The sequence below is a fragment of the Pseudorasbora parva genome, chromosome 20 (genome assembly GCF_024679245.1).
Source record: "Pseudorasbora parva isolate DD20220531a chromosome 20, ASM2467924v1, whole genome shotgun sequence".
NCBI lineage: Eukaryota > Metazoa > Chordata > Actinopteri > Cypriniformes > Gobionidae > Pseudorasbora > Pseudorasbora parva.
This window is the reverse complement of record NC_090191.1, coordinates 31,581,451-31,608,314: the sequence shown is the minus strand read 5'-3', so window position 1 is coordinate 31,608,314 and position 26,864 is coordinate 31,581,451. Positions and strand designations below refer to the sequence as shown.

General features: G+C 38.7%; 1 protein-coding gene and 1 long non-coding RNA gene across 3 annotated transcripts in view; one reads left to right on the top strand and one right to left on the bottom strand.

The window, feature by feature from the left end:
- prickle1b (prickle homolog 1b) overlaps nucleotides 1–22,492 on the bottom strand; it is a 24,151-nt gene extending 1,659 nt beyond the window's left edge. The window contains exons 1-7 of one of the 2 annotated variants that reach the window (XM_067428542.1): nucleotides 22,248–22,492; nucleotides 5,054–5,236; nucleotides 3,210–3,323; nucleotides 2,548–2,682; nucleotides 1,421–1,624; nucleotides 1,162–1,348; nucleotides 3–848 (exon numbers count right to left, since the gene is read on the bottom strand). In XM_067428542.1, the coding sequence (XP_067284643.1) occupies nucleotides 3–848; nucleotides 1,162–1,348; nucleotides 1,421–1,624; nucleotides 2,548–2,682; nucleotides 3,210–3,323; nucleotides 5,054–5,224 (1,657 nt within the window). In that variant the 5' untranslated portion in view covers nucleotides 5,225–5,236; nucleotides 22,248–22,492. Of the gene's footprint in view, nucleotides 1–2; nucleotides 849–1,161; nucleotides 1,349–1,420; nucleotides 1,625–2,547; nucleotides 2,683–3,209; nucleotides 3,324–5,053; nucleotides 5,237–8,440; nucleotides 8,636–22,247 lie in introns of those variants that run through there. The other variant, XM_067428540.1, reaches the window with a different exon arrangement.
- LOC137049832 (uncharacterized) overlaps nucleotides 20,976–26,864 on the top strand; it is a 20,132-nt gene continuing 14,243 nt past the window's right edge. The window contains exon 1 of the long non-coding RNA XR_010899731.1: nucleotides 20,976–21,402. This is a non-coding gene — a long non-coding RNA (uncharacterized lncRNA). The remainder of the gene's footprint in view (nucleotides 21,403–26,864) is intronic.

The following is a 26,864-nucleotide window of genomic DNA, read 5'->3' as shown; positions in this document are numbered from 1 at the left end:
ACCTGTAATATTTGAGAGAGCTAGAGAATCCATAGAATCGCCAATGTTGTGTTCTGCCTTCCGGAGTTCACTTGTAATGCACTCCAGTGAATCTTCATACCATTGCCTAGGCTCAGACCAGAATCCAGGCACTGCTCCCTGATCCATCTCCAGCTCTTGAATCTTTCTAGCACTAGCTGGGCCAGGGTGACTACCATAGGCAGAGTCTCCAAGCCCATCCTGAGACTGGGCCCAATACATATCGGTTTGGTGCTTCCTACTTGACAAATTGTGGCTGCTGATCTTCATCTCTGGCTTGTTCCGGTTGGTCTCAGAGTCTTTCGTCATCCATGGCTCAGCTGGCCTGGTGTCCTCCATATGGATGACACCACGGTCTCCAAATTTCAGGAGCAGCTGAGTCATATAGTCCTCATGTTCAGCCCAATCTTCCACACAATCCTCAGGGGCTTCCTGCTCATCACGCTCTCTCCAGTAGTTGTCCTCTGCAAAGTTGATTCTCTCCAACTGATGACACATAGTCTCTGTGTTGTTACCACAGAAACTAGAGGTCCTGCAATCTGTTGCAGAATACAGTTTTGTCTGCTGGCACTGCTCTGCTGGGCGACTACTTTTGCCCATTCGTATGCTACGCCTAGATTCCCGTGATCTGGCGGACTGAAAGGCTGAATCTGAAGAGTCGGAAGCATGGACATCCTCACCCAGGCTACAGTCCTTAGAGCAGTAGATCCGGCCCTCTTTTGGAAGGAAGGGACAGCCCAGCAAGGAGATTTTGCATTGAGCACAACAAAAGCATTTGTCAGTTGCATGCCAGTGTACTCCCTCATATGTCATTTGAGCATGGTCAACACCTGAAAGTAAATCAACAAGTGAGAAATGCTGTACTTTTTCAACCAGATATACATACAACAGATGTGCCCAATCCTAAACCTGGAGGGCCATCTTCCTGCTTCAACTCTAACTAAACAAACTTAAACCAGCTAATCAAGGTCTTCAGAATTACTCAATACTTTCTAGCACAGGGGTTCCCAAGCTTTCATTCCAGGACCCAAATTTTGAAAACCCCTGTTCTAGCAGGTATGTTGGACTGGATTGGAGCTAAACTCCAGGAGCAGGAATGGACATCCCTGCCATACAAGTTCAGTTCTTACAGAGGTAACTCACCAATATTCTCCCCACAGGCCTCGCAGTATTCTGCATACAGTGACTCGAAGCATCCACAACAGAAAGGTCGGCCGTCCTTCATGATGTACCTCTGTCCTCCTAAAATTGTCTCGCACTCGAAGCAAGAGAAATGTTTCATGTGCCAGTGACGACCCTCCGCTTCAGTACACTCGTCAGCAAAGATTATCTATGAACAGAAACAAAATTAGAAATTTCTTCTTTGTGCATTGGTTCTTTAGGAAAGGATTTATATCCTTACCTCATCACAAGCTGAACACCGTGGCTTCAGAAGCTCTGCATGATGTCTACCGCAGTAGATTTTTCCATTGTGGTAGAAATAAATGAGGTCTACCAGAAGTTCATGACAGGTGGAGCAAGTAAAGCATGCTGAGTGCCAGCACGGGCTGGGTCCAGCTCGTGAAGCAAACACTGCCATCTCTCCCCCCTTGATGTTCTCTTTGCACTGTAATTCAAAGTAACATTGAGAATCATGAGAATCAAGGGCTGGTATATGGCTGCTTTGGTCAAACAGTCATCTTACATTGTATTGGAGTTTACTCTTCAATTTCCTTTGGAACAAAGACATTAAGTTTTAATTAAAATTGACCCCCATCTCTGTTGAAATGGTCTTCTAAAGACCAACTGAGCATAGCCAAATGCATGATCATGAGTCTTTTTATAAGTACTTTTGCCAAAGTATTCATTTCACAGCTGCTTCCCATTATTACTCCATGGCCGTTGGCCTTGGAAATAGGGGTGTTGAGTGTCCCGCAGATTTTTGCTGCAACGGAAACCAGAGACCCAAGATTAGCACTGCTCTGCAATGTCGTGTGTGGCAATTTGTGGTGAAGGGATACATCTGTTTTTCGGAGGTATTATGATGCTAGACTTTTTTGGTTTGTGTTTATAGTCTTCTCAACAGGAAACAACCATCTGTACTGGCTCTTATGTGCTAACTCCAGCCCCTAAAGGAGATGGTCTTTGGCCAAAGATTGTGTTGTAATACTTAATCTTTTCCATGAATTTTCTCTGTGCTTTGGTTGTCTTTAAGCCATAATTGGACCATTTGCATGATTCCAAGTTGTCTGATTTGCCATGACAAGTCAACATTGCTTCCAAGGGAATGTAGCATGAAGCAGAAACTTCATTTTCATGACCGTAAGACGTTAGTAAATTTGATATGACCAGAATTAATAGGTGCAGATCTTCTTTCAAGTGTAGCAGTTGATCAAATAAGTATACTTGAAAGAAATTAACAAAATGACCTTTAAGAGTTTGAATGTGGCCTCTTTTTGTGCTCAACCTTCAACTTGATATTTGCAAGTTAGATTTTACTAGGATTTCTAGATTTCGGGGGGGGAAAAGAGCAGGAACACTTATACATACATGCTCACAAATGTGCTGCAGGGCTCTTGGAAGCAGTTTTGGGGTTCCCCTCCCGAGTGCCTCTTTCTTCCTCTGAATGCTGAACATGTGGAGTTCTCGTCTCTCCTCATCACTGAGGGACTGGCAGTATCGGATCTGTGTTGAAGCAAAGGTAAAAAATGTTTATTTTCCCAAATGAAGAACAGATGAATAGCTGCAGCAAGTTTTATCAAAGGCTTGAAGCCAAAGTTGTGAGTTTCTTTTTCCCACTTTTTTTAAGTTGAAAAGCACACAAATCGACCTCAGAGTTTAGAGCAGACTTGTGTAACTCATACAAAAGACAAATAATTAGCTCCGTTTGGCCCTGCAGGGGGAGGGGGGTAAACAATGATGCCACATGTGAAGAGCCTTTTAGATCTGTAACCCACAGTCATGCCAGGAATTCGCTAAAGTACACAGTTCTGGTCTTACAGCAAGCACCATAAAAATCACATTTTATTGCTGCTAGTGTAAAGGAGAAAGATGTCCCTCTGTGATACCACTAAAACATCTTTATATGCAAACTCAAGAGGGACTCGTATGAATGTTTTATCTGCAAGATCATAAAGTATCTCTAGTAAAACCACTGTGTATTCTAGCAGCAGCATCTCTGTCACTTTCATTGTTCACTTTTTTCCACGTACTTCATTGTCATGTGGTGGCAGCTGATAGAGTAGTTGTCTGATCCTGTGTTTTTCTCCAGGACTGTTGACATATGGCACCTTCTCCTCTGGCAGGCACGAAAAGTAGATCTGAACCTGATGGGGAAAGAAGGCAAACAGAGAGTGAGAGGATTAGGGTGTGCTTTCAACAGCTGAAAGCTGAAATGAGACACCAGCCTCAATTGGTGCTACATCATTCAACCTGTCATACAGGCTTCTCCCGATTGTCTCCTCCAACAAGGGGGAAGTGGGTATATCATTGACTGGGACAAAGCGTTTAAACAGTGGTGTCTGTCAGTGGCGACCCTGAAGAATATTTATAGGAGTATGACATTAAAGACACAAAGATAGATGTATGCTGGAATGCTCCTTGTGTTTAAGTGTTCCTATCTAGATGAAGGCAGATTGTTATTTTTGTAACAGTGGGGTTGGGTGTATATGGGATATGAGTGGGATTTGATTTGGAGTGCTGTCATACAAATTGCCCTAAATTCTCTGTAAAGCTCAGGAATGTTTTTGCTTTCAAGTTACAGTTTTTTTTTAAAGCTCGCTGCAGTGCCTTTCACATAACTGGGGGGAGAGCTTTCATGAGGATGTCAGGCCTCCCACTTCACGTTTTGAAAAACGAGGAGAAGGTGGGTGTTAGAAAAACACATTCAATTTCGCTCCAGACCTTCTTTCACTCTAGTCCTACCTCCGCCCTCGTTGGTTCTGCATGTGTTTGTGTATTGCCTTGTGTCAGGAAAGTGCCAGCTAGCCCCTAGACACAGGCTCAGTTCTGTTTGCTTACTGCATACAGAAGGGCAAGGAAGTAGGTTATCTAAATGGCTGTTTTGTTGGGACTAGTGCTTGAACCACACAAGTACAATTCAGGTAGTTTAAGCCAACACACTGAAGAGCACCACCTTTGACTGGTAATGTTTTTCAAATGGTAGCCCTTTCCAATAAGGTTCTATATTGTAACTTGCTCTAATTCAATGGTTAACTTGGAATTTCAAGAAAACTGTTTAAAACTTTTTTTTTTTTTAACAATACTATTAATTGTAATGCCAGGCCGTTGCAGTTAGTTTAAGCATTTGGCCATTAATGATTTCACTTTGCCAATGAGAGACTCCTCTCTGTGGGGAAATTAAATGTCTGCAACAGTTTGTGCACCGCAGGGAGGATTCATATCAATTACCACTAATTCTTGTTCCACGACATGGTATTTCTTCCTTTTTTTTCTTTTTTTTATGCTTGTCTTTTCAACATGAAAATATTTTCTATCCCTAATTTCTACTCTAGGTCTCGCATCAGATTTTCTTTTTTTAAACTAGTTGTTCTGCCCTTTAAAAATGTTTGGCGACTTTAATCTGGCTTTGTCCAGCCTATCAACGCGCTGTCAGATATAGGTCACGTGTGCTCAATATCAATGCTGAGAGGGTACAGTCTCCACTTAGAAATCTTTCCAGACTTTGCACATGTCAAAGAATAGATTCATTAAGAGCTGTTAGCTACCTGCAAGGTCATGTGTTGCTTTGTTTCAGCATAGGCGAACCACAGATGGATACACTGCCTAAACCTCACATTCAGAGATCCTCTTAAAAATCTCATACCCAAGTGTGAAGGCTTCTATAACTTGACTGGCTGGTTTTAAATAAAACTTTTTAAAAAGACCCTTTCTATGGAGTCAAAAAGGGAAAGACCATCCAATTTTTTTGGATGTCTGCAGATAATTAGATTTATCAACAAAATATATGCTTTTTACTTCTTTTTACTACTGCTTCCTGACCTCAACTTTGATGAGATATCTATGCAAATAAGGACATATGAGACTCCAGGTTTACCTGCTCGGGTCGTAATCCAGGAGGAACCCATGTGTACTCCTCCAGAGCACATCCAGAATCGTCATCAGAGGTTGAACTCCTCTGAAACCCAAGTCCCACTTTGGCTCCCCTTGAGTTCATGTCCGGTGCCCGAGCAATGGGCCAGATCCCTGATGTAGTTTCAAGACTCATCAGATGGGGGCACTGTTCAGATAATAAAAAGAGGTTTTAGTTTTTAAAGATTAAATTGGGTTATACCCATAGTTGACAGCTGCACCTGTTTTATGAAATATGCATTATCCTTTGTGGAAGATTGTTCTCAAAACATCTTAATGGAGATGGTGAGCGACTTCCTGTGCTGATGCTCGTTGTGAGGTTTCCTTTATCTATCTGGGCCTTGAGAGTTGCCAGATATTTAAAATGATGGGGAAGTTGTGCTTTGAAATGTCAGCAGAGTATTGCCTTTCAGGCCAAGCCTTAAGCTTGCAGATAAGATGTCAATGTGTACATGAAGTAGGATTAAACACTCGTGGCTCTTTCTCCAGGCCTTCTTTATCTTGATGCTTAAGCACTTCAGAGCACTTTCTGTCAGATAAAATGCCTTTGGTCCCGAGGTGTTGAAAAGAACACTCCTACTTCAAATGTTTTGAATTGCAAATGAGTCTTATATAGTGTGTGGGAATGCCCTTGTTTGGGTTGAGGTTGGAGTTTGATGATATACCTCTCGGTTTGCCCCATTCACAAGGAAAGTCCATTTTGTGTCCTTAGCCCATTATGTGATAGATTATGGATTGAATGTTTTATCTTATGTCTTTATTGCCCAGTACAAGTTAAGATGGTTTCTTGTATTGTGCATGTTGTAAGTTACATGTTATTCAGAGTATGTATGCTGCGGAGGAAAGATAATAGATTTGCAATACAAAGATCCATTGATAGAGGTATCTTACAGATAACGCTTTTCCCTGTTCTCTTTATGAAAAATGTCATTTGGATTGCCTCAATCCCAATCCAGCTCACCTTCTATCCCAGATACCCCAGATCTACCTCAGTCAAATGCAAATGAATTTCTCACATCAGTGCTCAGTAACCTCTCACCACAGTTACCAAACTTGAATGGAAATGAATGGCCATACAGCCCCATATAACTAAGCAATACGAAAAACAATTAGACTAGGATTTTATGATTATATATTTGTATTTGTGTGTGATCAAATGTATCAAGCCCTTAGTACTTTCTCTGCCAGCTTTACTTTAAAAGAAAAAATTCTTGCCGAGAAGGAAATGCCTGCTGTGGCTTCCAGGGCCAACATACACAAGCACTCGCATTACACCTTGTCACTCTTTGGCACTGACACAATGTGTGGCTTTGTGGCAAAAACAAAAACAGAACGGTTCTACCCTGCCCTGTTTTCAAAGGAACGTACGTAGTAGGAGGAAAGGACATTTGAAGAGAGGTCTTTTTAAAAAATTCACAACAGTAGAGAAATGTAAACACACCCCAGATGTATGCCTGTGATCTGACTGGCACCTCACACTGGAGAGTGAGTGCTTGGCACTTACCTGGAGTTACCGTGTCAAATATAAAACACTTATGAAATAAACACAGGCTGGTGTGTGGATTAACTGAGGGTTGGATTACAACCATTGCACCTGAGGCTAAGATTCAACAAGCCTGGCCTTCATAGTACCTCTGTTGTCAAATCTGAGATATAACATTTTCTGTAATTCAAACGTCAAGTAAGCTAAGTGAGTTTGACATGCTACGAGCATCGATTTCACTATGCATTGATTTTAGGCAGTGTAGACCAAAGATAGAGCTGAATGAAATCTGCAGCACTTCATTAAGGTGTAATGTATTCATCATTAGCCTAGAAATGACGCACCCTAGCGGCAGCAAATCTAATCTGCCGCGAGTATCTAGCAACTCTCAATACACGTCTGAACTGTAAAAACCAAACTCTGGTCAGGCCAATCACATCGTGTATAGAGTCGGTGGGCGGGGCTTAACATAATGACGGCAGAGTTGCTCTTGCGTGCTACTAGTAACAGAAGCTGATGAACGGCGGTCTTTCGAATCAGCTTTGACCGCAACTCTGGAAGACTTGAAGTTAAGCATTTCTCTGAGAAAAGAACAAAAAACGGCACTGAAGTCATTCTTAAAAAGGGAAGATGTGTTCGGAGTTTTGCCAACCGGATACGGCGAAAGTTTAATCATCAACTCGCTGCGCTTCACCTTCGTTGCTGTGGTTGGTGGTAGCGCTATCCTATCGCGTGCAGAGGGAGTTTGAAAGACAACCGTTTATCCTGCCTTTCAGATTGAGCTGTCAATGGTGAGTTTCCAGACCAATCTTCTTGATGTGGGTCTGGCTTGTCAGGCTAATTCATCATATGCCCAAGGCAATAACCACCAAAGATGTACATTTACATTTGTTTTAAATGCAGTTGGACTAGACTAAAGCAATAATTTAGTCTGACTAAATACCATGTTAATACCAATCCATTCCCCTGCGCGAAATCACATTAATCGAACTACAGTTGACCTCTGTGTAGAGTGAATGCAGAAAATGACACGAGATGATGTGCAACATGTATTTGATCTTTCAAATATTCAAGCAAGCTTTGTTTCATGTATTCTTCTCACTGAGCTAAAAAATGCTCTAGCTCAATTATACCTGCATGTAATCTTACTTAACCGAATAGCACACATCCCCCATACAAGATAAATCATCATCATCTTTTTTTTGACGGCTTTTAAATCTTTGGGGAACCATGCAAATATTTGAATATTTTGTTAAAACTTCTGTTAAGTTCAGCAAATTTCAACAACAAAAAAAGATTTCTCACAACTGTTTATATTTTGTACAAAATTAACTCAGTGTGGTTCAGATAACATAATATTTAGTATATATTTATTAAACCAATATACTTTTTTGTTGCAATGAACTCAAATTTACGGCAATCAGGTCTCTTCTTGTTAAACTAACAATATTTTTTTACAGCATGCACTGTGCAGTAGTAAAAAGGTTCCTAATTACCGCATGTTGATAATATACAAAAGGGAAAGAAAAATCATCCCAAATATACCTGAATTCTACAGTTCCGACAACCTACCTATGAATGATTGGATCTCAGAGCTGTCCACCAAAATTATTCTTAACATTGTGTAAATGGGACCCGATATATTTCAAGTGCACTAATCACCCTCTATCACATCCCATTTTTTGACATTTTTTTCCCTGATTCCAAAACTGAATATTATCATAACACGTTATTTAACTGCTACTTTCTGTCTGTCATCAAATATTTATCATCCAATCAGTCTGATTGTTTGAATGTATGCAAACTCTAGAGTTTCATATTTACAGTGTGAGACTAGTTGAGACTTGATTGCATTTCGAAGCATCTTACCTGTGCGTAATGCATCCTGCAGTACTCAGGAAAGGCCTCCAATTAGTGCATGTTACAAAGGAAGAGTCTAGCGAGCATGTCTATAACAATATTGGTTAAATTCCATCTAAATTCCCCTAAAGGTTTGCTTGGATGGTCAGTGAGAATTCAGTTGTTTCCTGTGTTTCTGAACACATTGAAATGAATGTATCGATGTGTGTGCCAAGTAGCATGTCTCCTTGTAGACAGAGCCAACCCCGGGACAGCCCCCTTCACATTTAAGCCCTCCCCCTATACTTCAAACTGAAATCCACCCCCACCCCCAAAACAACCTTCAACCACATTCCTGCTGTAAGAGAGCTGTCCACATCCCACAACAAACTCTTTTCAATGCACAGAGCAATTTCTTTTGTCCTTAAACATTCAAAGTCAAGTACATCCTGGAGGAGCACATTCTGCATTGAATGTTGCATAAGTTGCATCAAGGGCTTGTTGTTTTCCACCAATGGCCAATAGTTCCTGTTATTTTAGCTACAATTGGCATGTCAAGGAAGAACAGAGTGTGCTCAGGAAATATGTTAACCTCATAGATTCAGATATTGGAATGGCAAAATGAATTATGTAACATTAGTCTCAGTATATGCCTTTGCATGTTACAATAATTTATGCATTTGTGCAGTGTCCAAAATTGAGGTGTTTACCCTCACATTGTTCCATACCAGAATGACTAGCTTTTTTCTGTAGAACACAAAATATATTTTAAAGTTTAATTTTCTCTTTACAATACAAGACAATGGGTCCAAAACAACATTAGACCCCACTGACTTTAATAATGTGGACAAAACATTCTTCCATTTTTATTTCTTTGTTTTCTGCAGAAGAAGGTAAGTCATATAGATTTGGAATGATGTGAGGGTGAGTAAATGACCAAACAATTGTAATTTTATGGTGACCGATTCTGGCTCCTTAATGATTATTTTAGTGCTTATTTAGAAGTAAATGTTTTATAAAAGGAGTGCTATATTAAACGCTTCTGTCAAACCCCATAATGTGTATCTTTAACTATGTGTTTACATTTAGTTGTTTGTATTTGATTCACTAAAAGAAACTGATTAGGGTCATTCTTTAGGGAGTCAGACTACACTGCTTGGTCTGTATTTTTTTTTTTTTTTGATTCACTGAAAATAACCGATTCAGAATCATTTGTTCTCATATCCGACAACAATGGTAATGCGAGTTGGTTCCCGACCCTACTTGTGAGTTACTTCTCACAAGTTCTAAGGCATTTCCATAAGCTCAGTATCCCCCTCCCCTTCATTCCTTCAGACTGAGCTCAGTGTGTTGACAGTGACGATGGCCCCAATGGCCATCTCTCACCTCCACACTTCAGTTGAATACAATGACCTTATTGTGTTGATTCCTTTCCAGTTCTAGAATCTCACAAAGGAAAAACCACTGAGAAGTCGTCTTCTCTCAAGAAGCTTTAAGAATAATGGTCAACATGCATAATCAATAAGTCTTAGGGTTGTTTTTTTTCCCCTAATAATTCTAACATTTAATCACTTTAAGGATTGCAGCATGAGCTCCAAGATGCCAATGTGGCTAAGCATCTTGTGATAAATGTGCTGTTTTTGTCATTATAGACACAAAACGCAAAAGCTGGACCCTCTTCACATGCATCTCTGTTTGGACATAGCTACTTGAAATAGCACATTAAAAGCCTGTGGGAAATTGCTAAATTCAACACTTGCTAAATCAGCCCAGTTAACTTTACAGTGACGAACTTGAGTTTGAGCATCTTCCAGATCTTAGAAGACGTTTTAGACTGCAAGATAAGATAGCAATGAAAGAACAAGCAAACCAAGATGGATTCCTCCTTGGTTTTTGGCAGACACTATGAAGAACCACTTAACTATCAAGATAACCTTTGTTAGAAACCCTTTTCCCTGCTTAAGATGTTTATCAGGAACACCATCGAAATGGCAAAAAATGCCATGGCGATTCTTAGTAAGAGCTAAATATTGAACCATTTGAAGAACATTATTGCAACTGTTTGTCCAGATATAGACAGAAAGAAATTGCAATTAGCAGACAGTTCCCATCATTTCCTGGAACAGATTCTACAATGTGTTTGTATTGTATGTGAAGGGTGGGAGAGCACAACCCTTCCTGCTTCCTTAAAAAGCTTAAGTTGCAGTCTATTACCTCAAAATCCTGCACGGTTACCTCTGTGCTATCTTAAAGGAAAGGGAAGCTACTTGCGAAACACCTAAGGTTCACATCCTCCTCCTTCCCATTGTAAAATGGGCCAACCTTCCCCTGGCAAGCCATTATAAGCGATAACGCATATTTCACCTCATTGCCACACCAATTGACAAGTGTTTAAGAATGGATGCTGCCCTGCTGTATTCACATGTCAGTGCTACCTAACTAATGACGCTTTTTTCAGTGACCCCTGACCCCAGCGCACACCCTGCTCCCTCTGCTCATCTCTTCAAGTCTTTGGATTTGCTCTTTCCTTCCCGTGTTAATGACAAGGCATCAAACTAATGGAACACGGCACAATTGCTTGCATGCAGCTGCTCCAATTACTGCAAAACTAACATTTGTAAGCAAATAAGGTCATGTTTGTGTAAAAATAAAGCGATGAATGCCCGGCTAGGGTTTTTGGATTTCATAAGAATCTCTTTTCTCTTTAAATCATTTTTAATCTCTGTCTCTGTTTAGTGGTGATTGCACTATTGATTTGATAATGACCGAATCTCATGCTGTATAATTTACACTGTCAGGACAACACATCAGAGTCTTTCTGATGTAGGACAGTTTACACCTGACAACTGCAGTCAGGCCACTTGAGATCAGTCATTTTGATTTGAGTAAACTGAGGATTACGGAGGAGGAAGTGACGGTGCATTGAATACTCTTTCTGGGCACAACTGCGAATTGACGCAAACTCGCTCTGACATATTTTCCCTGTCTGAGCATTTTTGTCATGTAATTGCATGATGAACAGCAATGAAGTCAGCCGTGTAAAATGATGACTTTAAGATCAAGCATAAACTTCTGCCAAATGGTTAATTTAGCAGTTGGATGAACAACAAATAACATCTGATTTAAAAACATTTCATTTAGGGCCAATGTCACATACCATTATTGATATTCATTAAAAAAGCTGCCCTTCGTTTGTGCGCTAAATTGCTGACAGAAAATAAAGGAGAAAATTTAAGGAACAAATAAAGGTTCACAACACATTTTTATACTTTTTGTTGTTTCAACAAAGGTGTAATTATTTAGCTTGTAAAATGTTTTTTTTTCTCAAAGTTATCCAAGATTTGTATTTAAAAGCATGTAATAAATTAAATGATAGTATGCCTTCAAATGGTATATCATGAGTTTAACTGTGGCAACTCTGTGCTTTCTGTGCTCCATCTCTGTACATGTTGAAATTATATATGTATAAATGTATTTCCTTGACAACTATGTGTCATTTAGGTGGTCTAAAACAACCTTACCTGCCAGTATGGCAAGTTAAAATAATATAAGAATTTACAAAAAAAATCAGCAAAAATTATCCAAGATAAAAAGTAAAACATGGTTATAAAACTTAATCCTAAGCATCTCCATTTCAAATGCACAAGTTCATTTATACCTTCAATGGCTATCCTCACCATTTTCCATACAGTGCAGATCAGCAAGCATTTACTTCCCTCCAATCACAAATTCCTAATTCACACCCATTATCAGCCCATTCACATTTAGCACACTGAACTCAGTGAAGTCCGAATTTGAATTGACTTTATTCACAACGAAACTGCTTTACAAATATTGAGGTCAGATTCAAGTGATTAAAGTCTCACCTATTGCTGCCAATCAGAGCGCCATATCCATCAGCAATGCTTTAGCAAGTGCTTTTCTCACTGCTCTGTTAATATTCTGAGTTACAGAAGAGTAAAAAGACACAAGCTGGTGTGAGATATCGGGTCATAAAAGAAAAACGGCAAACCTATGTGTGCCACAACTTTACAGCCCGGCAATGAATGTTTGCCAGACACCTTTGCAGGGTTGTAAAGCCTAATAAAAAGACGGTAGTCGTGTATTTGCTAAAAAGTTTGCAAGTGAAAAGAAGGTCAGATTAGCTGGCATTACAGACACGCTGTAATGTGTAGAGACACGTTGTGTGATAGAGCTTTTTTAAAAGGTTTTCACACAAGCTTAAAACCTCAGCCATCAGCCACATTTCGAAAACTCAAGTACATAAATGTGCCAGAATTTTAAAAAAAACAACAACAAAAAAAAAACCATCGTCTTCCTATCCTAATCCCATGGGGATTTAAAGCGTATTGTTACATAAGCCATTATTGATAGTTCTCATGCCATAGTACAGTAAAAACAACATTATTCAAGACGATTGCCACACAAATTATATGTATCACACTAGGCTGAAAAGAGCAAGTCCTGTGGGCTAAAAAGATAGATGGATGAATGAATATCTCTCTTCAGTTTGGAAACCTGACCTGAACCCCTGTTGACTGTAAAATACTGTAATTAAGACTTTCAAATACTGTAATTGCACTTAGGTGTGACTGCATTATAAAAGTATACATATAATGTGGAGAAGATTATAGTAATGATGATATATGCAGAGCGTGCCTGACTTCTCATCTGCAGTGATCCAGCTGCGTGTGTGCATGCATTTAGTTCACAATGGGCCCTGTTTTATTACTCGCCTCTGTGCCCTTTCCTGCCTGCTTAATTTGATATTGTTAACTGATACATTCCACTTTAAAAAAAGGAGAGGTCACGCTAACCTCTCCAGGCACAGGTGGGCTTACCTTTTAGAAGTTCAACCATGTCAAAAAAGCATCAATTTTGATACCCATGTCTCATTTAACCCTGAAAAACAGTTTGCTTTGAAGTTATATAAGTAATTATATTTGATTGCATGAAGAAGGTTATGCTTATTTTTAAGAATATAAAGATTTTCTTTCTTGTGACATCTGTCTGGATTGTTGAGGTTCACACAGGGAGATTGAGGGGAATGTGATCGAGAAATGAAAGTGAAAGAAACATAAGTCAGAATCAAAATCTACAGCATAGACAAAGGCATACATTTAATGTCCAACAGGGCTTGTGTCTGACAACCAGCAATTTATAATGTGTAAATGTATAATATGCTGTACATATGTGCATTCATTAGTAGTAATGAGAAGACATTTTAAAGTCCTGTAACCACAAAATCATGTATAATTAGAGGTGGTCTGAAAAACGTCTTGAGGGCCTCATGTAAAGAGCTAAAGACCACCCAGCCCAACAACAACCCTCCTCAAACTCGACTGGGCTTCCACAGAGCGCAACGGCCCTTTACCTCTGCATCTCCTAATTACAATCATTTGCCTCATACCAAACGAACACAGAACATCTGCTCCTAATGCTGCTGACTGTGATTATTAAAGAGATTTTACTCCCAGGTCGACACACAGAGGAAGCACAACAGACAGGAATCACAAGGAGAGGTACAAGTCCGTGCAATTTGTTTTTATTAGCGAGGATATACTACAACATGTTGAAGCAATGAGCCTGATATGTTTTGCTAGTTCATTAGTCTGTTTTTCCTGGCTCAGGATCCTGGCATGCAGTTTAACCAGGTGCTGATGAAGAGATCATTGACTTAATGGAGTTGATGAACCTCATCATCTTATGTCAGTTTACTCATGTGGCTGTAACAAAAACAGCCACGCTAACGTTTGGAGATTTGCAGGCTCTACCTCTAAGTAAACAATTTTTTGTTAATGAGTTTTAATGATCACTTCAGTCACTCAATCTTTTGGCTAGTCATCTAAAATGCAACATAGGGTTTGGAAAAGCTTTCACAAATCAGTTGTAGTCTTGTTTTACAGTTATAATAGCAACCATATTTAGAAATGTCTGACCTCACAATTAAAAGGTTTTTTTTTTTTTTTTTTTTTTTTTACTTTTGAATGTGTGTTAGTTGGACAAACCTGAAAAATACTATAGTTGTGTGCTAAAGTAGTGCAATTTATGATATGATTACCATCAGATTTTAATATCTGATTTGAAATTGTTTTATTAAATGTAACATTTACATACAGTTTTAAAGATTTTGGTCTTTACTCAAACAGGTAAGTGCTATACTTGCATAACTGAAAGTAGTGGTTTTTCCAAGATGGCCACCGAGTGAACTGACTTGCTTTAAATGGGACGTTGAATTCAGTCAAGCGCTAAGTATCATTTTTAAAGAAATGCATATTTTTCACCATATAGCCTACTTTGACTGTGTGGCATTTCATTGCATTGTGGCCATTGTTTACAAAAAGGCTTAAATTTGGCATGAAATGAAAATCTTTTCTTAAATGCATGTTAATGATTGTATTAGGAGTGATTCATCCTTGTTTTTTTTTCTTGTTTTTTATTTTATTTTAATTTTCTTTTAGGATGACAGACTTTTCTCTACTCACATATGCTGGACTTCTCCAGTCATTTTGTCACTTTAAAACCTCCCTTTTTCCATATAATTTTCTGCAAGCTCACATTTAGATCCGCCTCCATCTAATATTGCAGTGATGCCATAGAAGAACCATTTTTGGATCCCCCAATACTTTCAACGTACAGTTCTTAAAATAATATATTTTTCTTGGAAATGGAATGGAAAGGTGTTGAAGGTTCTTCATGAAACCATGGATTCCAATAAAGAACATTTATTTTAAGAGTCTATGGAAGAAAAGATCTGTCAGTACTTCTGTTCTATCATGACTTTAAATCTCAAATGGCGTTTGTGTTCCTAAAATCCTAAATGAAATCAATATATCAAATGGAATCTATCCATTATGTTCAACTGCTGAATTTAGCAAGCCTATTTTTGGCACATTTGGTCAAGTGTTCGTAAGCGATATGAGGATGTAGCAGAGGCCACCTACACACCGCTTCGAGAGTGCCAAACACAGATCTCAGTCATTCTGATGATAAATTGTGCAACTGTGAATGTTATCTTGCATCATCCCCATTTAGAAGGTAATTACTCTTCTCTCAGCAGGGAAATGCAAGCCAGAAAACCAAAGGGGGGAGAATGCAACAGTAATGACACTAGACCCCCAGGGCAGGTTGATTGTTTGGGCTTAAAACACACATACACTGTTATACAATCTAGTCAGATATTCACCCATAAACTGGTAACATGACAAGCCTAGTGCTAATCACAGACCCTAATTTTTGACAAACAAGACTACTTTACTGTCACTGCAAGGCTATTTAGACATGTTAGAATAGTGCTGCTTTGGGGTGGCGGTGATATGTAATTCTACACCATGGGATGATATAGTAATCCTCACATAATGCCAGTCTGTGTCAGGGGCCCCATTGACAAAATAATGCTATTCTATTCCTTAAACCTGGGCTGAAGCTTTACTTCCTCCATAGCCTAATCTTGTGGTTGGCATGTGGTTATTGTAACATGATACCCCACATCTTTAATGCTGCAAAGACACTGATATCATAATTTGTTCTAGTTTGCTTGGTTTATTGTCATCTTATTTATGATGCGTTGTGAGATCTGTTTAAACGAATCTGCAGATAGAGAGATTTCAGCTCATTAGGTATGGAATAAATGGGTCATGGGAATGCAATGTATAATGATCTTCATCAAGTCTCTCTGGAGCAACAAGTGTTATTGAAAGGTAAAGCTCTCTGTCTCCTAACAGATGTCAGTGGCACGTTGGGGGATTCTGGGTTTCTCAGCGAAGTAATCTGCATGCATGCACACACACAGGTTACAGTGTGAATTTCAACAGCTTCATGGTATGAAAACCAGAGAAGCAGAAATGATGAGACTCCACAACAAGCCTTTGCATGTTGTATTTCATAGCTGAATGTGTTTAGATAATGAATCTTGTCCCGACGTTTTTCTTTTCGTAGAAAAACAAACAGTTCGGTTTCCGGGGTTCATTCATAGCACACAGGATGATTCTTTACAACTTGTTACTTATGCTAGCTATTAAACCCCTGTACCTTTACAAGTCAAACAAGCACACAATAAAATCTCTGTTTGGTTGCAGTATGCTGGAAAGCCCCGAGCATTCATTAGTAAACCACAGAAAATTTATAAGCATGTCTTCCATCCCACGCTATGCGGAAAAAGCCATTACAGTATCTCCACGGCGAAATGTATCTTTTTTGGATATGATGTTACATGAAAAATGCAATGCATTTAAAGTTCTGCATCATCTTTTTATTCTTTTTGTGACTGTTTTTAGTTTACCTTTGTTCTTATCTTTGGTTATTGTTATTTTATCTATATATAATTTTTTTTTTTTAAGATTTCTCTTTACAAATGTATATTTCTATTTCTTATGCATCTGTTGATGATTATTTTTGGTTAGGGCTGTTTGACTGGAAGAGATTGGAAAAGAATAGCAGTGTGCTTCACTTCATTCTGCTTGTGGTAGCAGACAGTGCAAAGAAGCGGACTCAAGAAAGGGGAAGCACTGCGCGGCAATGGTAACCTTTCAGGAGCCCGTCTTGAACCGACTTGTAGGGTCCAGGTGACATTGCAAACCTGCTCCACCTCTTCCATCTAAGATAGGGGTACCCAAATTTAGAATCAGGCAAGGATCTATTTTTTACCATTTTTCCAAATTTCAATTTACAACTTTAAATTGTCCTTGTTTTTATTTTAATTCGTACACATGGTATTCTTTTTTATTATGAATATGTTATCACTATTTTAATTAACTTCTATGTAAAGCACTTTGAATTGCCATTGTATATGAAATGTGCTATTGCCTTGCCTTAAAATACATAATATGCAGCGACGCCTACAAGTAAGTTGTTCATAGAGGTTTCACATCTTTTGGCCAATGAAATTTCATGATTTGGTACAGTTTCAATTGTTAATCACGATATGGAAAAATCTGTTACTACATATTTTGCTATCCATTTTTTTACAGTAAGATCAAGAGACATCAAAAGTCTATGAGAGAAAAGGAAAGGTAGAAAAGTTTGCATGTTCTTAAAAATGAATATCCTGATTGAATTATCTTAGCGAGTTGATCAGCATTGGCTTTTTAAGGCCTTGAAATGTGACTACATTCACATTAGAGTAATCATATAGGAGGAATTAAGCAGGAAATCCATTTGCACACATGCCAAGTAATCTGTATTTGAAATATCACACCTGCTCTTATAGTTACAGTTGTAATGTAAATGTATATTTAATCACAATGGCAACCGGTTATCATGCCGGCGGAAGCATTGATCTGTGCTTCTTCTCAATCCAAACAACTAATTCAGGCAGTTTGCCGCCTTTCAGCTGTCAGGATGACTGTATGATCATCTCTACAGCAGTTGAGATGCCCTTATCTCCATGCTGTCATGAAGCGGCCGGCTGCTGAACGTCTGCCGTACATGTTTACCTTGTCTCATCCTCATACTCTGATTATAAAGCAGCTGCCGGCAGCCGTCTGTCTGACTGAGCCAAATCATTACCTGCCTTTAATCTCCTGCTCTGATACTGCCTGTTGTGGGTAATTACCGTGGTGCCAAATTAACTTGCTCTCACTTGCATTTACAAAAAACTAAACATAAAAAAATAATCAAATCAATTTCCCTGATCCTGTGACTTTGCAAAGTATTGACTTGTTGTTACCTCATACTTGTTACACAATTTTTGTCTCCTCCCTTGTGTATTCTTTCAAGTTGGATTGTGGCGATATGACATGTTTTAATATCAACCCGCTGTTCCACAACACGTGGATATGATGCATCAAGAACCCCTGAATGTGATTTGGTTTCATGAGTGAGCCAAGGCCAGACATTTGTGTTTCATTTTCAGGCATCAAATAATTAGAAACAACTCAAGCATCTCCCACAGTAAGCCAGACAAGCATGTTGACCTACAAGCTGTCAGTCACTTGTTCCGTAGCCGTTTGCTATAGTTTGGGGTCTGTACATTTTTTAAAGAAGTCTTTCCTTAATGGGACCCTGTGTAAAGTTTTGCGACATCTAGTGGTGAGGTTGGGAATTGCAACTGCCCACTGCTCACCCCGCCCTTTCGATGCATATATGAGAAGCTACTGTGGCCAACACAGGACAAAGATGTCGTTGTCTGAGACAGCAGAGAGTAGCTATAGCACTCTGTAGAGCAGTCTGTCCGTTTAGGGCTACTGTAGAAACATGGAAGCGCAAAATGGTGACTTCGGGTGCGTCTCACTCAGTTACCTAGCTCCTGAGCTTGTGAATCAGTATATCGTGTACACTAATTCAGGCACTGGTAAGAACAGTAAGGGACACTGGCTCACTACACTACACAATGGGACACTGATGGCTCTATGTTGGGCAATGTGACAACGTCCTCATTGTACAACATCATTACTGGTATTTATGAACAACAGCATAGCTGATATCTTTCTCACATTACTTGTAATGTTATTATGTACATTATGATAAATTATTTGCTACTTTTTAAATGTATTATAAATGTTAGATTGTGTTCATTACCTGTCGAACAATGTATGTTCATTCTAAAATATAAAATAAAATAATAGTTTCTATTTTTAAAAACACATTGAATGTCGCTGTCGGCCGTTATGTGTCAAAGCTAATATTGTGAAAAATTATTACAATTTAAAATACATTTTAATATATTTTAAAACGTAAGAAGACATTACTTCAGTTTTAAGTGTCACATGATCCTTCAGAAATGCTGCTTAATGTTTTTTTTGGAAACCACAATGCATTTTTTTCAGGATTCTTTGATGGACGAAAAGTTCCAAAGAACAGCATTTGAAATAGAACAGACGTTCACATTGTGTCTTATTGCTGAATAAAAGTATTAAAAACTTTACTGACCCCAACTTTTGATCAGTAGTGTAATAAATAGGGGGAAAATGCCTGACTTGGCAATGAGCGCCATGTCGTCCTACTTTTTGAGCTATGATGCATATGTGGATGATTCAAGTTTGAATCCGGCTTGCGTCATTTGCTAATCATTTCACTGCCGGTATGATTAAACTGAAACTAAAGACTACAAATGGCAGCTACTAGCATTGACTTGCATTGCTTTAGACTATTTGGCTTCAATGGGATGCCGTTCTCATTGCTATCTGAGGACATATCTGTTGTCTAAAGTTGGGTTTAAATACCAGCTGGCCTGTATCAGAATCTGACTGTTTGACTCTTTCAGCTCATCTAAAGAGCAGCTTGTCTCTGTCCCCCTCTCCATGCTTGGCAGCATTCACAGGCCGGGCAAGAGAAGAGATAGAAAGCTGCCAAATGTGTTTGAGGTGTTGGGTGATTTGCATAGGTGAGGTCACGTCAGGGCCTCCCAGCATAAACAGGGCGCTGTGAACCTCCTCTGCTCACCGCTAGTAAATCAACACAGATACATATACAAGCACTCCTTAGAGCATACCCTGTGGGCTGGGAGCTGGGGTTAAAATCGCTCTTTCTGTCGTTCTAGTAGCTACACGCACACACGCAGACTTGTTCTCACACAAATATCCCTCTATTTCACATACTAGACACATTTATTTATCATGTAAGCACCAAACACAGTTCTAGCTTAACTAACCCCGAACTTTAAAAGTTTAAATGATGCTCCTTTGGTTTTGTTTATTTCCAAAGCATGCGATTTTGTTCTAGGCAATACAGAACTATAGATTAGAAAACTTTTCAAGAGTTTCCTGTCTTTAACCACATAGAAATTCTCACTGTCTAAATTGTTTATGGCTTTTTCTCAATACAACCACGATTTCTTGCATTCAAGTTTTGAAAAACTAAACAACAACTTCAAACACATCTAAGAGATATTTAGACCAACCCATGAGGACACACTACATCACTCTCTAGTACCGTCAGCTGAAACCGAGCTTCACATGTGGTCGTAATGGGTCATCTATTAACCAAGTCTTTACATAACAATCTCAGATCTCTGTTCGGTGCCACATTTGGAAATCTGCCACTTCCACTCAAGTCACCTGAGAAGCCCCAGGGGTCTAGTTAACTGGTTTGTCATTTACTCCCACATAGAGTCTATTTTAAAATACCAGGCATTACAAGCCCCCCCCCCCCCCCCCCACCACCACCAAAAAAAAAAAAAAAAAAAAAAACATTGACATTTTATGTGAGTTTTAAGCTGTTATAACAGGCTTCTTTTTTACGTGTAACAAAATGTAGGCTACTACTTTCATCATTAATTATTGTTGATGCAATGCTGTCATTCTGCCCATCACAAGCCATGCAGCCTGAGGCTAAGTAGCCTAGATGATGACAGTTTTTATTGTCGGTTTAAAATTTCCTGCGAGTACAAGAAACAATACATCTGGAGTGCATTAAGTTTAGAAAATAGTTTTTAATTTTTTTTAGCCAGTATAAGTTAACCGTGAGTCTGACGTTTTCTTCGTATCTGTTGCTGAGCAACGGTCTTCAAGAAACGGACACGACGACATCAGGCCAAATTTCCACTAGCAGAGCAACCGCTAGGGGACACCAACACCTAATGTAGGCCTACAGCAAACTCACGTTCAAAATGAAGATACAGGCGGATATTATGCGGTTTCAGGGTATATTTTATTAAAAAAAAAAAAGATTTTAGTTGAGGTATAAGAGTAAGTTAGGCCTAGGTGCGTCATTCAGGCTAATTCGCGCTCAAACTCAAATCTTTCAACAGTGAACCGCGAAGGTAAACTCTTTTGCCTTATATGGAAAGGTCCCCGAGCCCAACGGCTAGTATTTAACAACTAACAGCATTCTTTTCTTTTTATTATGGAAAAGGCGAGTCTTTGGGTCATGGATTCGTGAGCTAGGTCAGGAGACAAACGGCACCCTGATTGACAGGAAAGAGAGAACGTTTAATGCCGGTAGTGACCTGAGTGACAAGGAACAGCTGAGTGTGTGTGTACACACGCATCTGGAGACCCGCAGGGCTTCACACTAGACATCCATATGCTGTAACCCGGCGTGCGCACAAGTTGGTAGGTAACGTAGCCTACCACAGTTTGAGTGGTGTTACATATGTCCATATGTACAGAGTTATTTTTCACATAATTGCTATTACATCCAGAATCATTTGTGTTCATTCAGTCAGGCGAGCGACAGGCTGCCCCCAACACAGGCTAACGTTATACAATTAAATAAATAGGCTTACATTATGTCATGCATGCAAACATATCTGAATGCCGAATGAAAATGTCTAGGCGGTTTAAACTTTCCAGAGAGTTAAAAAGTCTGTTTTTGTTTGTTTGTTTGTTGATTCTCGGTTTTTTGTCCTATTGTTATTTATTTTTCTAAAAACGGTGAAGCTTTGGTTTGCCAGACAACATTTTAAAAACAGTCGGTGTAAAACCAACATGCAGAAAGCCTAAAATGATTTGTAGCCTACTATTCGTGTAAAAAAAAACAGGGCGGAACGATTCAGACCCCCATAATTGTGTGTCAATGTCAAATTGTTATTTTTATAAGATCAAACATTTTGTCTACGTATTTAAGTAGTTTTTACTTCATGGTTTACGATTGCATTACCTTTTCTTCAATTAAATGTGAAATGTGAAATTATTAAATGTTTTAAAGAACCTAACATAAATATGTAGCCTATCATTATCTTTTAATTTGTCAGCGACCACACGCGCACAGAAAGTTCATAGGCTATAGCCTACCCCATCCTCATTTATTCCCTTTAATTCTTGCATACGCAGCTGGGGGGAAAAAACTATTTAAGATTTTTCCGTGTTTTTTTACACATAATCGACATGCACGATCCCGTAACATTTAACACAAATCACCTATTTTAAGGGTAAACATAATGCACAAGAATACTTACGGGGACGAAATGTGCTGATTTATTCCTTTGCTGTTAGAAAATATTCACAACCGGTGTCATTTGCTTGAGTCCAGATGACAGATTAAACCAGCGGTCTTTGTAGAGGACGTGGAGCTGTTCAATATCCAAATAGCGCAAACCAATGGGTCAGCATAGCGGAGACGCAGAAAGCGAGTTTGAATCCCAGCTGCGATGAGTAAACATGCAGTCTGCAGTCAGTTAAAGAGCCCGTGTGTTCCGTGCGTTGAAGTGACAAGAGCGATACTCTGCGCTGATTGGCTCAGACGCGCGGCCCCCACCAATCCCTCCACACACTCACATTCTTGCGTCTCCTCTCTCACTTTCCTAGGGGTCCAAAGTAAATCAAACATCATCGGGCGAATGAATGCGCAAAAGCTCACATTGAGTGGTGATATAGTGGAGAAATCAGAAACTTAACCCTTTCACGTCTTTCTTTCTTTATTTCTAATTATGTTATAGGGACTCTAAAATATGCTTTATTTGTACTAGTATATAAATAGAGAATGGTCATCAATATAAATCTCATCGACATTATTTTAATATTTATTAAAGTCCATTACAGTACACTTTAGTTTTGAACAGAAACACCTAGATAATTACATTGATTTCAAGAAAAATATCAAGAATATCTAAGTAGCCTGTAAATATAAAGGGTGAAATTAAATATTGATTTTGCTTTAAAAGTTCCTTATAGGTGTTTTATATTGTTCCATGTTGTTATAAATAAAATATTTTAAAAAGCCTTTTTAAAAATAAAAATAAAAACATTTTGTCTGATTAGCCCCCTCCCCCCAACATGACAATGGACCAGTAGTGATGTCAATGACAAGACATGCGTGACCAATAACTCATCATGTCACTGACATAAAACCTGACACAACACGTCTTAAAGCACCAAATTTTCAGGGCAAAAAGCACCCCAGTTCTTTGCCACTGAATGTCTGGGAAGGAGTGAGAGAGAGCGAGAGAGAGAGAGAGAGAGAGAGAGAGAGAGAGAGAGAGAGAGAGAGAGAGAGAGAGAGAGAGAGAGAGAGAGAGAGAGAGAGAGAGAGAGAGAGAGAGAGAGAGAGAGAGAGAGAGAGAGAGAGAGAGATTTACTGCACTCTTGAGGCTCCCTGAAGTGAAGTGGCTCACTCACAGGCACTTACCCTCCACCCTATACCATGTTTGACTGAAGATTTAAAATAAGTGACAGAACTTTGATTCATATCAATCAAATAGTTATTGCACATCCAGAATTCCTGTCCTACCAATGACTCAAAGTGCAATTAGTTCAGTGCATTAACTGGAATGTTGACAGGTTAATGCTACACAGCTGAGTTTCTTCAGCTAACAGTCTTGTCTGTCCTGTCCATCACTACCTTGTTACTGTGTGTGTTTGCGCTGAGACGTTCACTTTACAGCTTTAGTGCAGAAACCACTTTTCTGACACCTTGACAGAACCGGCTCCGCAGCTCTTGACAGCAGACGGCCTGGGCCCCTGACCTAATTCACAGGGCTGCCCCCAACACATACACAATGACAGCAGAAACCCCTTTCTACCATACATTTTAATCTCAGAGGCTTATCTCCCCTATTCATCTTAAGTCTGCACACTGACACACATACATACGCACACCTCCCACAATTGAAAACGTAGAGTCAGCTTGAAGATCGTTTTCTCTCCCTATCTCTGTTTCCTCTCTCCACCTGTTCGTCATAGACAAGGACCCCTAACAGCGCTTTAGGCCTTTATGTATCCCACAGACAACTGAAACACTAATCCCATTTACAGTGGGGCATAAAAGGTAAGACTATACACATGCTGGGAGCGAAGGGAAGTGCAGATTAACTCGGCAGAGCACAAATCTGACTGAGAGAGAGAGGGGTCAGTTTATCCCCAACTGCCATTTTATGCTTCATGAACACAGATGTTTGTTGCTTAGTGACATATAAGATTGTCCACGATAAAAAATATGAGTGTGTCAAAAATGTTCTCTTTCAAATCATGTTGATTTCCTTTTTTTTTTGTTGAAAAACTTATTTGAAGAAAAATCTATTTAAATGTAATAAAAATGTTGAAAAATGTTTAATTTAAAATATAAAAGTCTAAAAAATGATGTGTATGTACACAATTCAATTATACTAGACAAAATACAGTAAATGTATTTAAATAGATTTAATATAATAAAATAGCTTTTTGAAAGATAAATAGTTTTTTTGTGCAAATATCATGTATTATTAATTCATAAAATCACACTACTTGACATTTACATCTTGAACTAACCTTGCTTTGTCAAAAAGATGAAATTATCTGATATTTAAAGAGTCTTGTTGCCCTTGACCATCTATTATATTATATAATATGTCTATTATATGCGACCTGTGCTGGCAATATGAGCAATGAGCAAATTTTCAAGAAGAGTTATTGTTATTTTTCATATAATCATCATACATTTAAACCTTTAAAATGACGTATGATTTGTTTGATGAGAGCAAAATGACTGAGCCATACTTAAAAATAAATCAATATAATCAGTATTTCAGGCCCTGAAAACAAAGACAGAACACATTTTTCAAGTTTTTTTATGTTGCTAACCAGTTTAATCAAGGTAACCATCACCACAACGGAAGGCCCGCCTTTCCATTCATTCGATTGGACAATGGGGAAAAAATTAGTTTTTATTATTAATTATAATTAATTAAATTAATTATTTAAAAACATGGACATCATGGACAATGTATCTGCAAATCAATGTATGTATGAAGTGTTTTTTTTTAATGTATTTTTGAATAAAAAGAGTGTCACATTGACCCTTAGTATAGTAGAACACTGTCAAACCCAACATTATGACAGATTAAATCACAGGTAGTTTGTTTTCTAAATGCTGCAGGTCAGGGGTTGCTTTCTGAACTGACATGACATTGATTTCTGTGTCCATGTTGCTTCAAAGGTTGTTTAAGATGGCTTCAAAGCCAGTGAAACTAAACATATGTGCCACACTTAATTAATCTAACAAAGAACCTGAACCCTGGCAAAAGTAGCAAGTGATCTAATTACATTAATGGTGTTAGAATTTCAGACACAGATCTACTCAAATGGCCATGATGTATCATGTAGCACATGAGTTATACGTTGTATGCGTGATGATGTGGGGTAAATCACTCCTTCATGCTGTTGCTGAATCGATAGTCTGAGGTTTGGGTTGTGACCCAGTAATCCATTTTGTAGCATGTGAGAGGGTCAGTAGGTTTATAGACTTTTCAGATGACTTGTGTCTCTGTAAAACTAAACCCAATGGATTCTTTAGATTTCTTCCCTGCATTTTCAGCCCCTGGCAAGAATGCATGGCAAGAAGTCATTAATGTTTCATTAAGGGGGTGGGAGGGGGTGTTAACTCATAAGTCAGACCAGCACCAGTTATGCACCCTGTTTTCTGTGTACCCCACACACTTAAACTCTGCCCTTTGACCAAAACAAAGAGCCTGTTGATGTGCAGAGGAGAGGGTCTCTTATTACTCTGGCTAAAACACATTGCTCTATACATGCAGTCTGAGTCGGCTAAAATGTTATATTCCAAACCAATATTTTAATATGTGGTGAAATCATATAATCAATTTTTTTTTCTTATGAACTTGCTAGGGTGTTCTGATATTGGATTATTTTGCTAATTTTATCATCCACCAGGTGAAAATTGAGTCTGATAACCTCAAGAAGCTATCCGATTTGAGATTTTGCTTGTGTTGTTTCCTGTACAGGATGAGTTGTGTATAGGAGATATGTTTAAGGTTCTTGAAACACACACACACATGTACTCTACTGCTCCTGCCATTTGTTATTTTTGTCAGACCTATGATGGAAAGTCAGTGTATTCTTGTTCCTCCTTAATCTCTTTTAGGAGGCTTGTTGCTTCAGTTCATTCCTACTGAGTTCACATCCAATCTAACCTTAATTAGACTCTTGGTGCAGGATCCAGACTTACTTTCAAAACAGGTCAAGCACACTTAAATACTTCACCGCCTGGTCTGCCCATCACATAAAGTCAATCTGGTCCCTTCTATGCCCTATTAGAGAGGCTTTAATTAGCGTTGTTCTCTGGACATAATTGACAGAACGGAAGTTTGCTGCACATACTGAAGTCAGCTGCTCTTTTGAGGTCCGGATACAGATGATTTCAGGGGACTTAATGTCAAGGACTAAGAATCAAGCCAAGGGTTTGCAAACTTTCCTCAATTAGGTCAGATTATTGTTGTAAATGGACAGTCTGTTTAACAGCGGGGACTTTTATAACTGGAGCAGTTTGCTGTTTTCCTCACTGCAAAAATAATTTTCTTAGTATTTTTTTCTTTTTGCTTAAGGCTTCATCATCAAATATTAAGACAAAGATTAAAACGCAAACAATAGGTTCAGAAAGAACACTAGTGAAAATGCCTTTCTGTTAATTTTATTCCCTTACAAATAATTTTATATGAAGCTTGTTTCCACCACAAAATAAAACAATTTAAAAGAATTGAGATATATGAAGTCAGAATTGCGAGATATAAAGTCAGAATTACCCTTTTTATTTTTTATGACAGAAACAAGCTTCCATAATTTTGAGCATACATTTTGGTTAT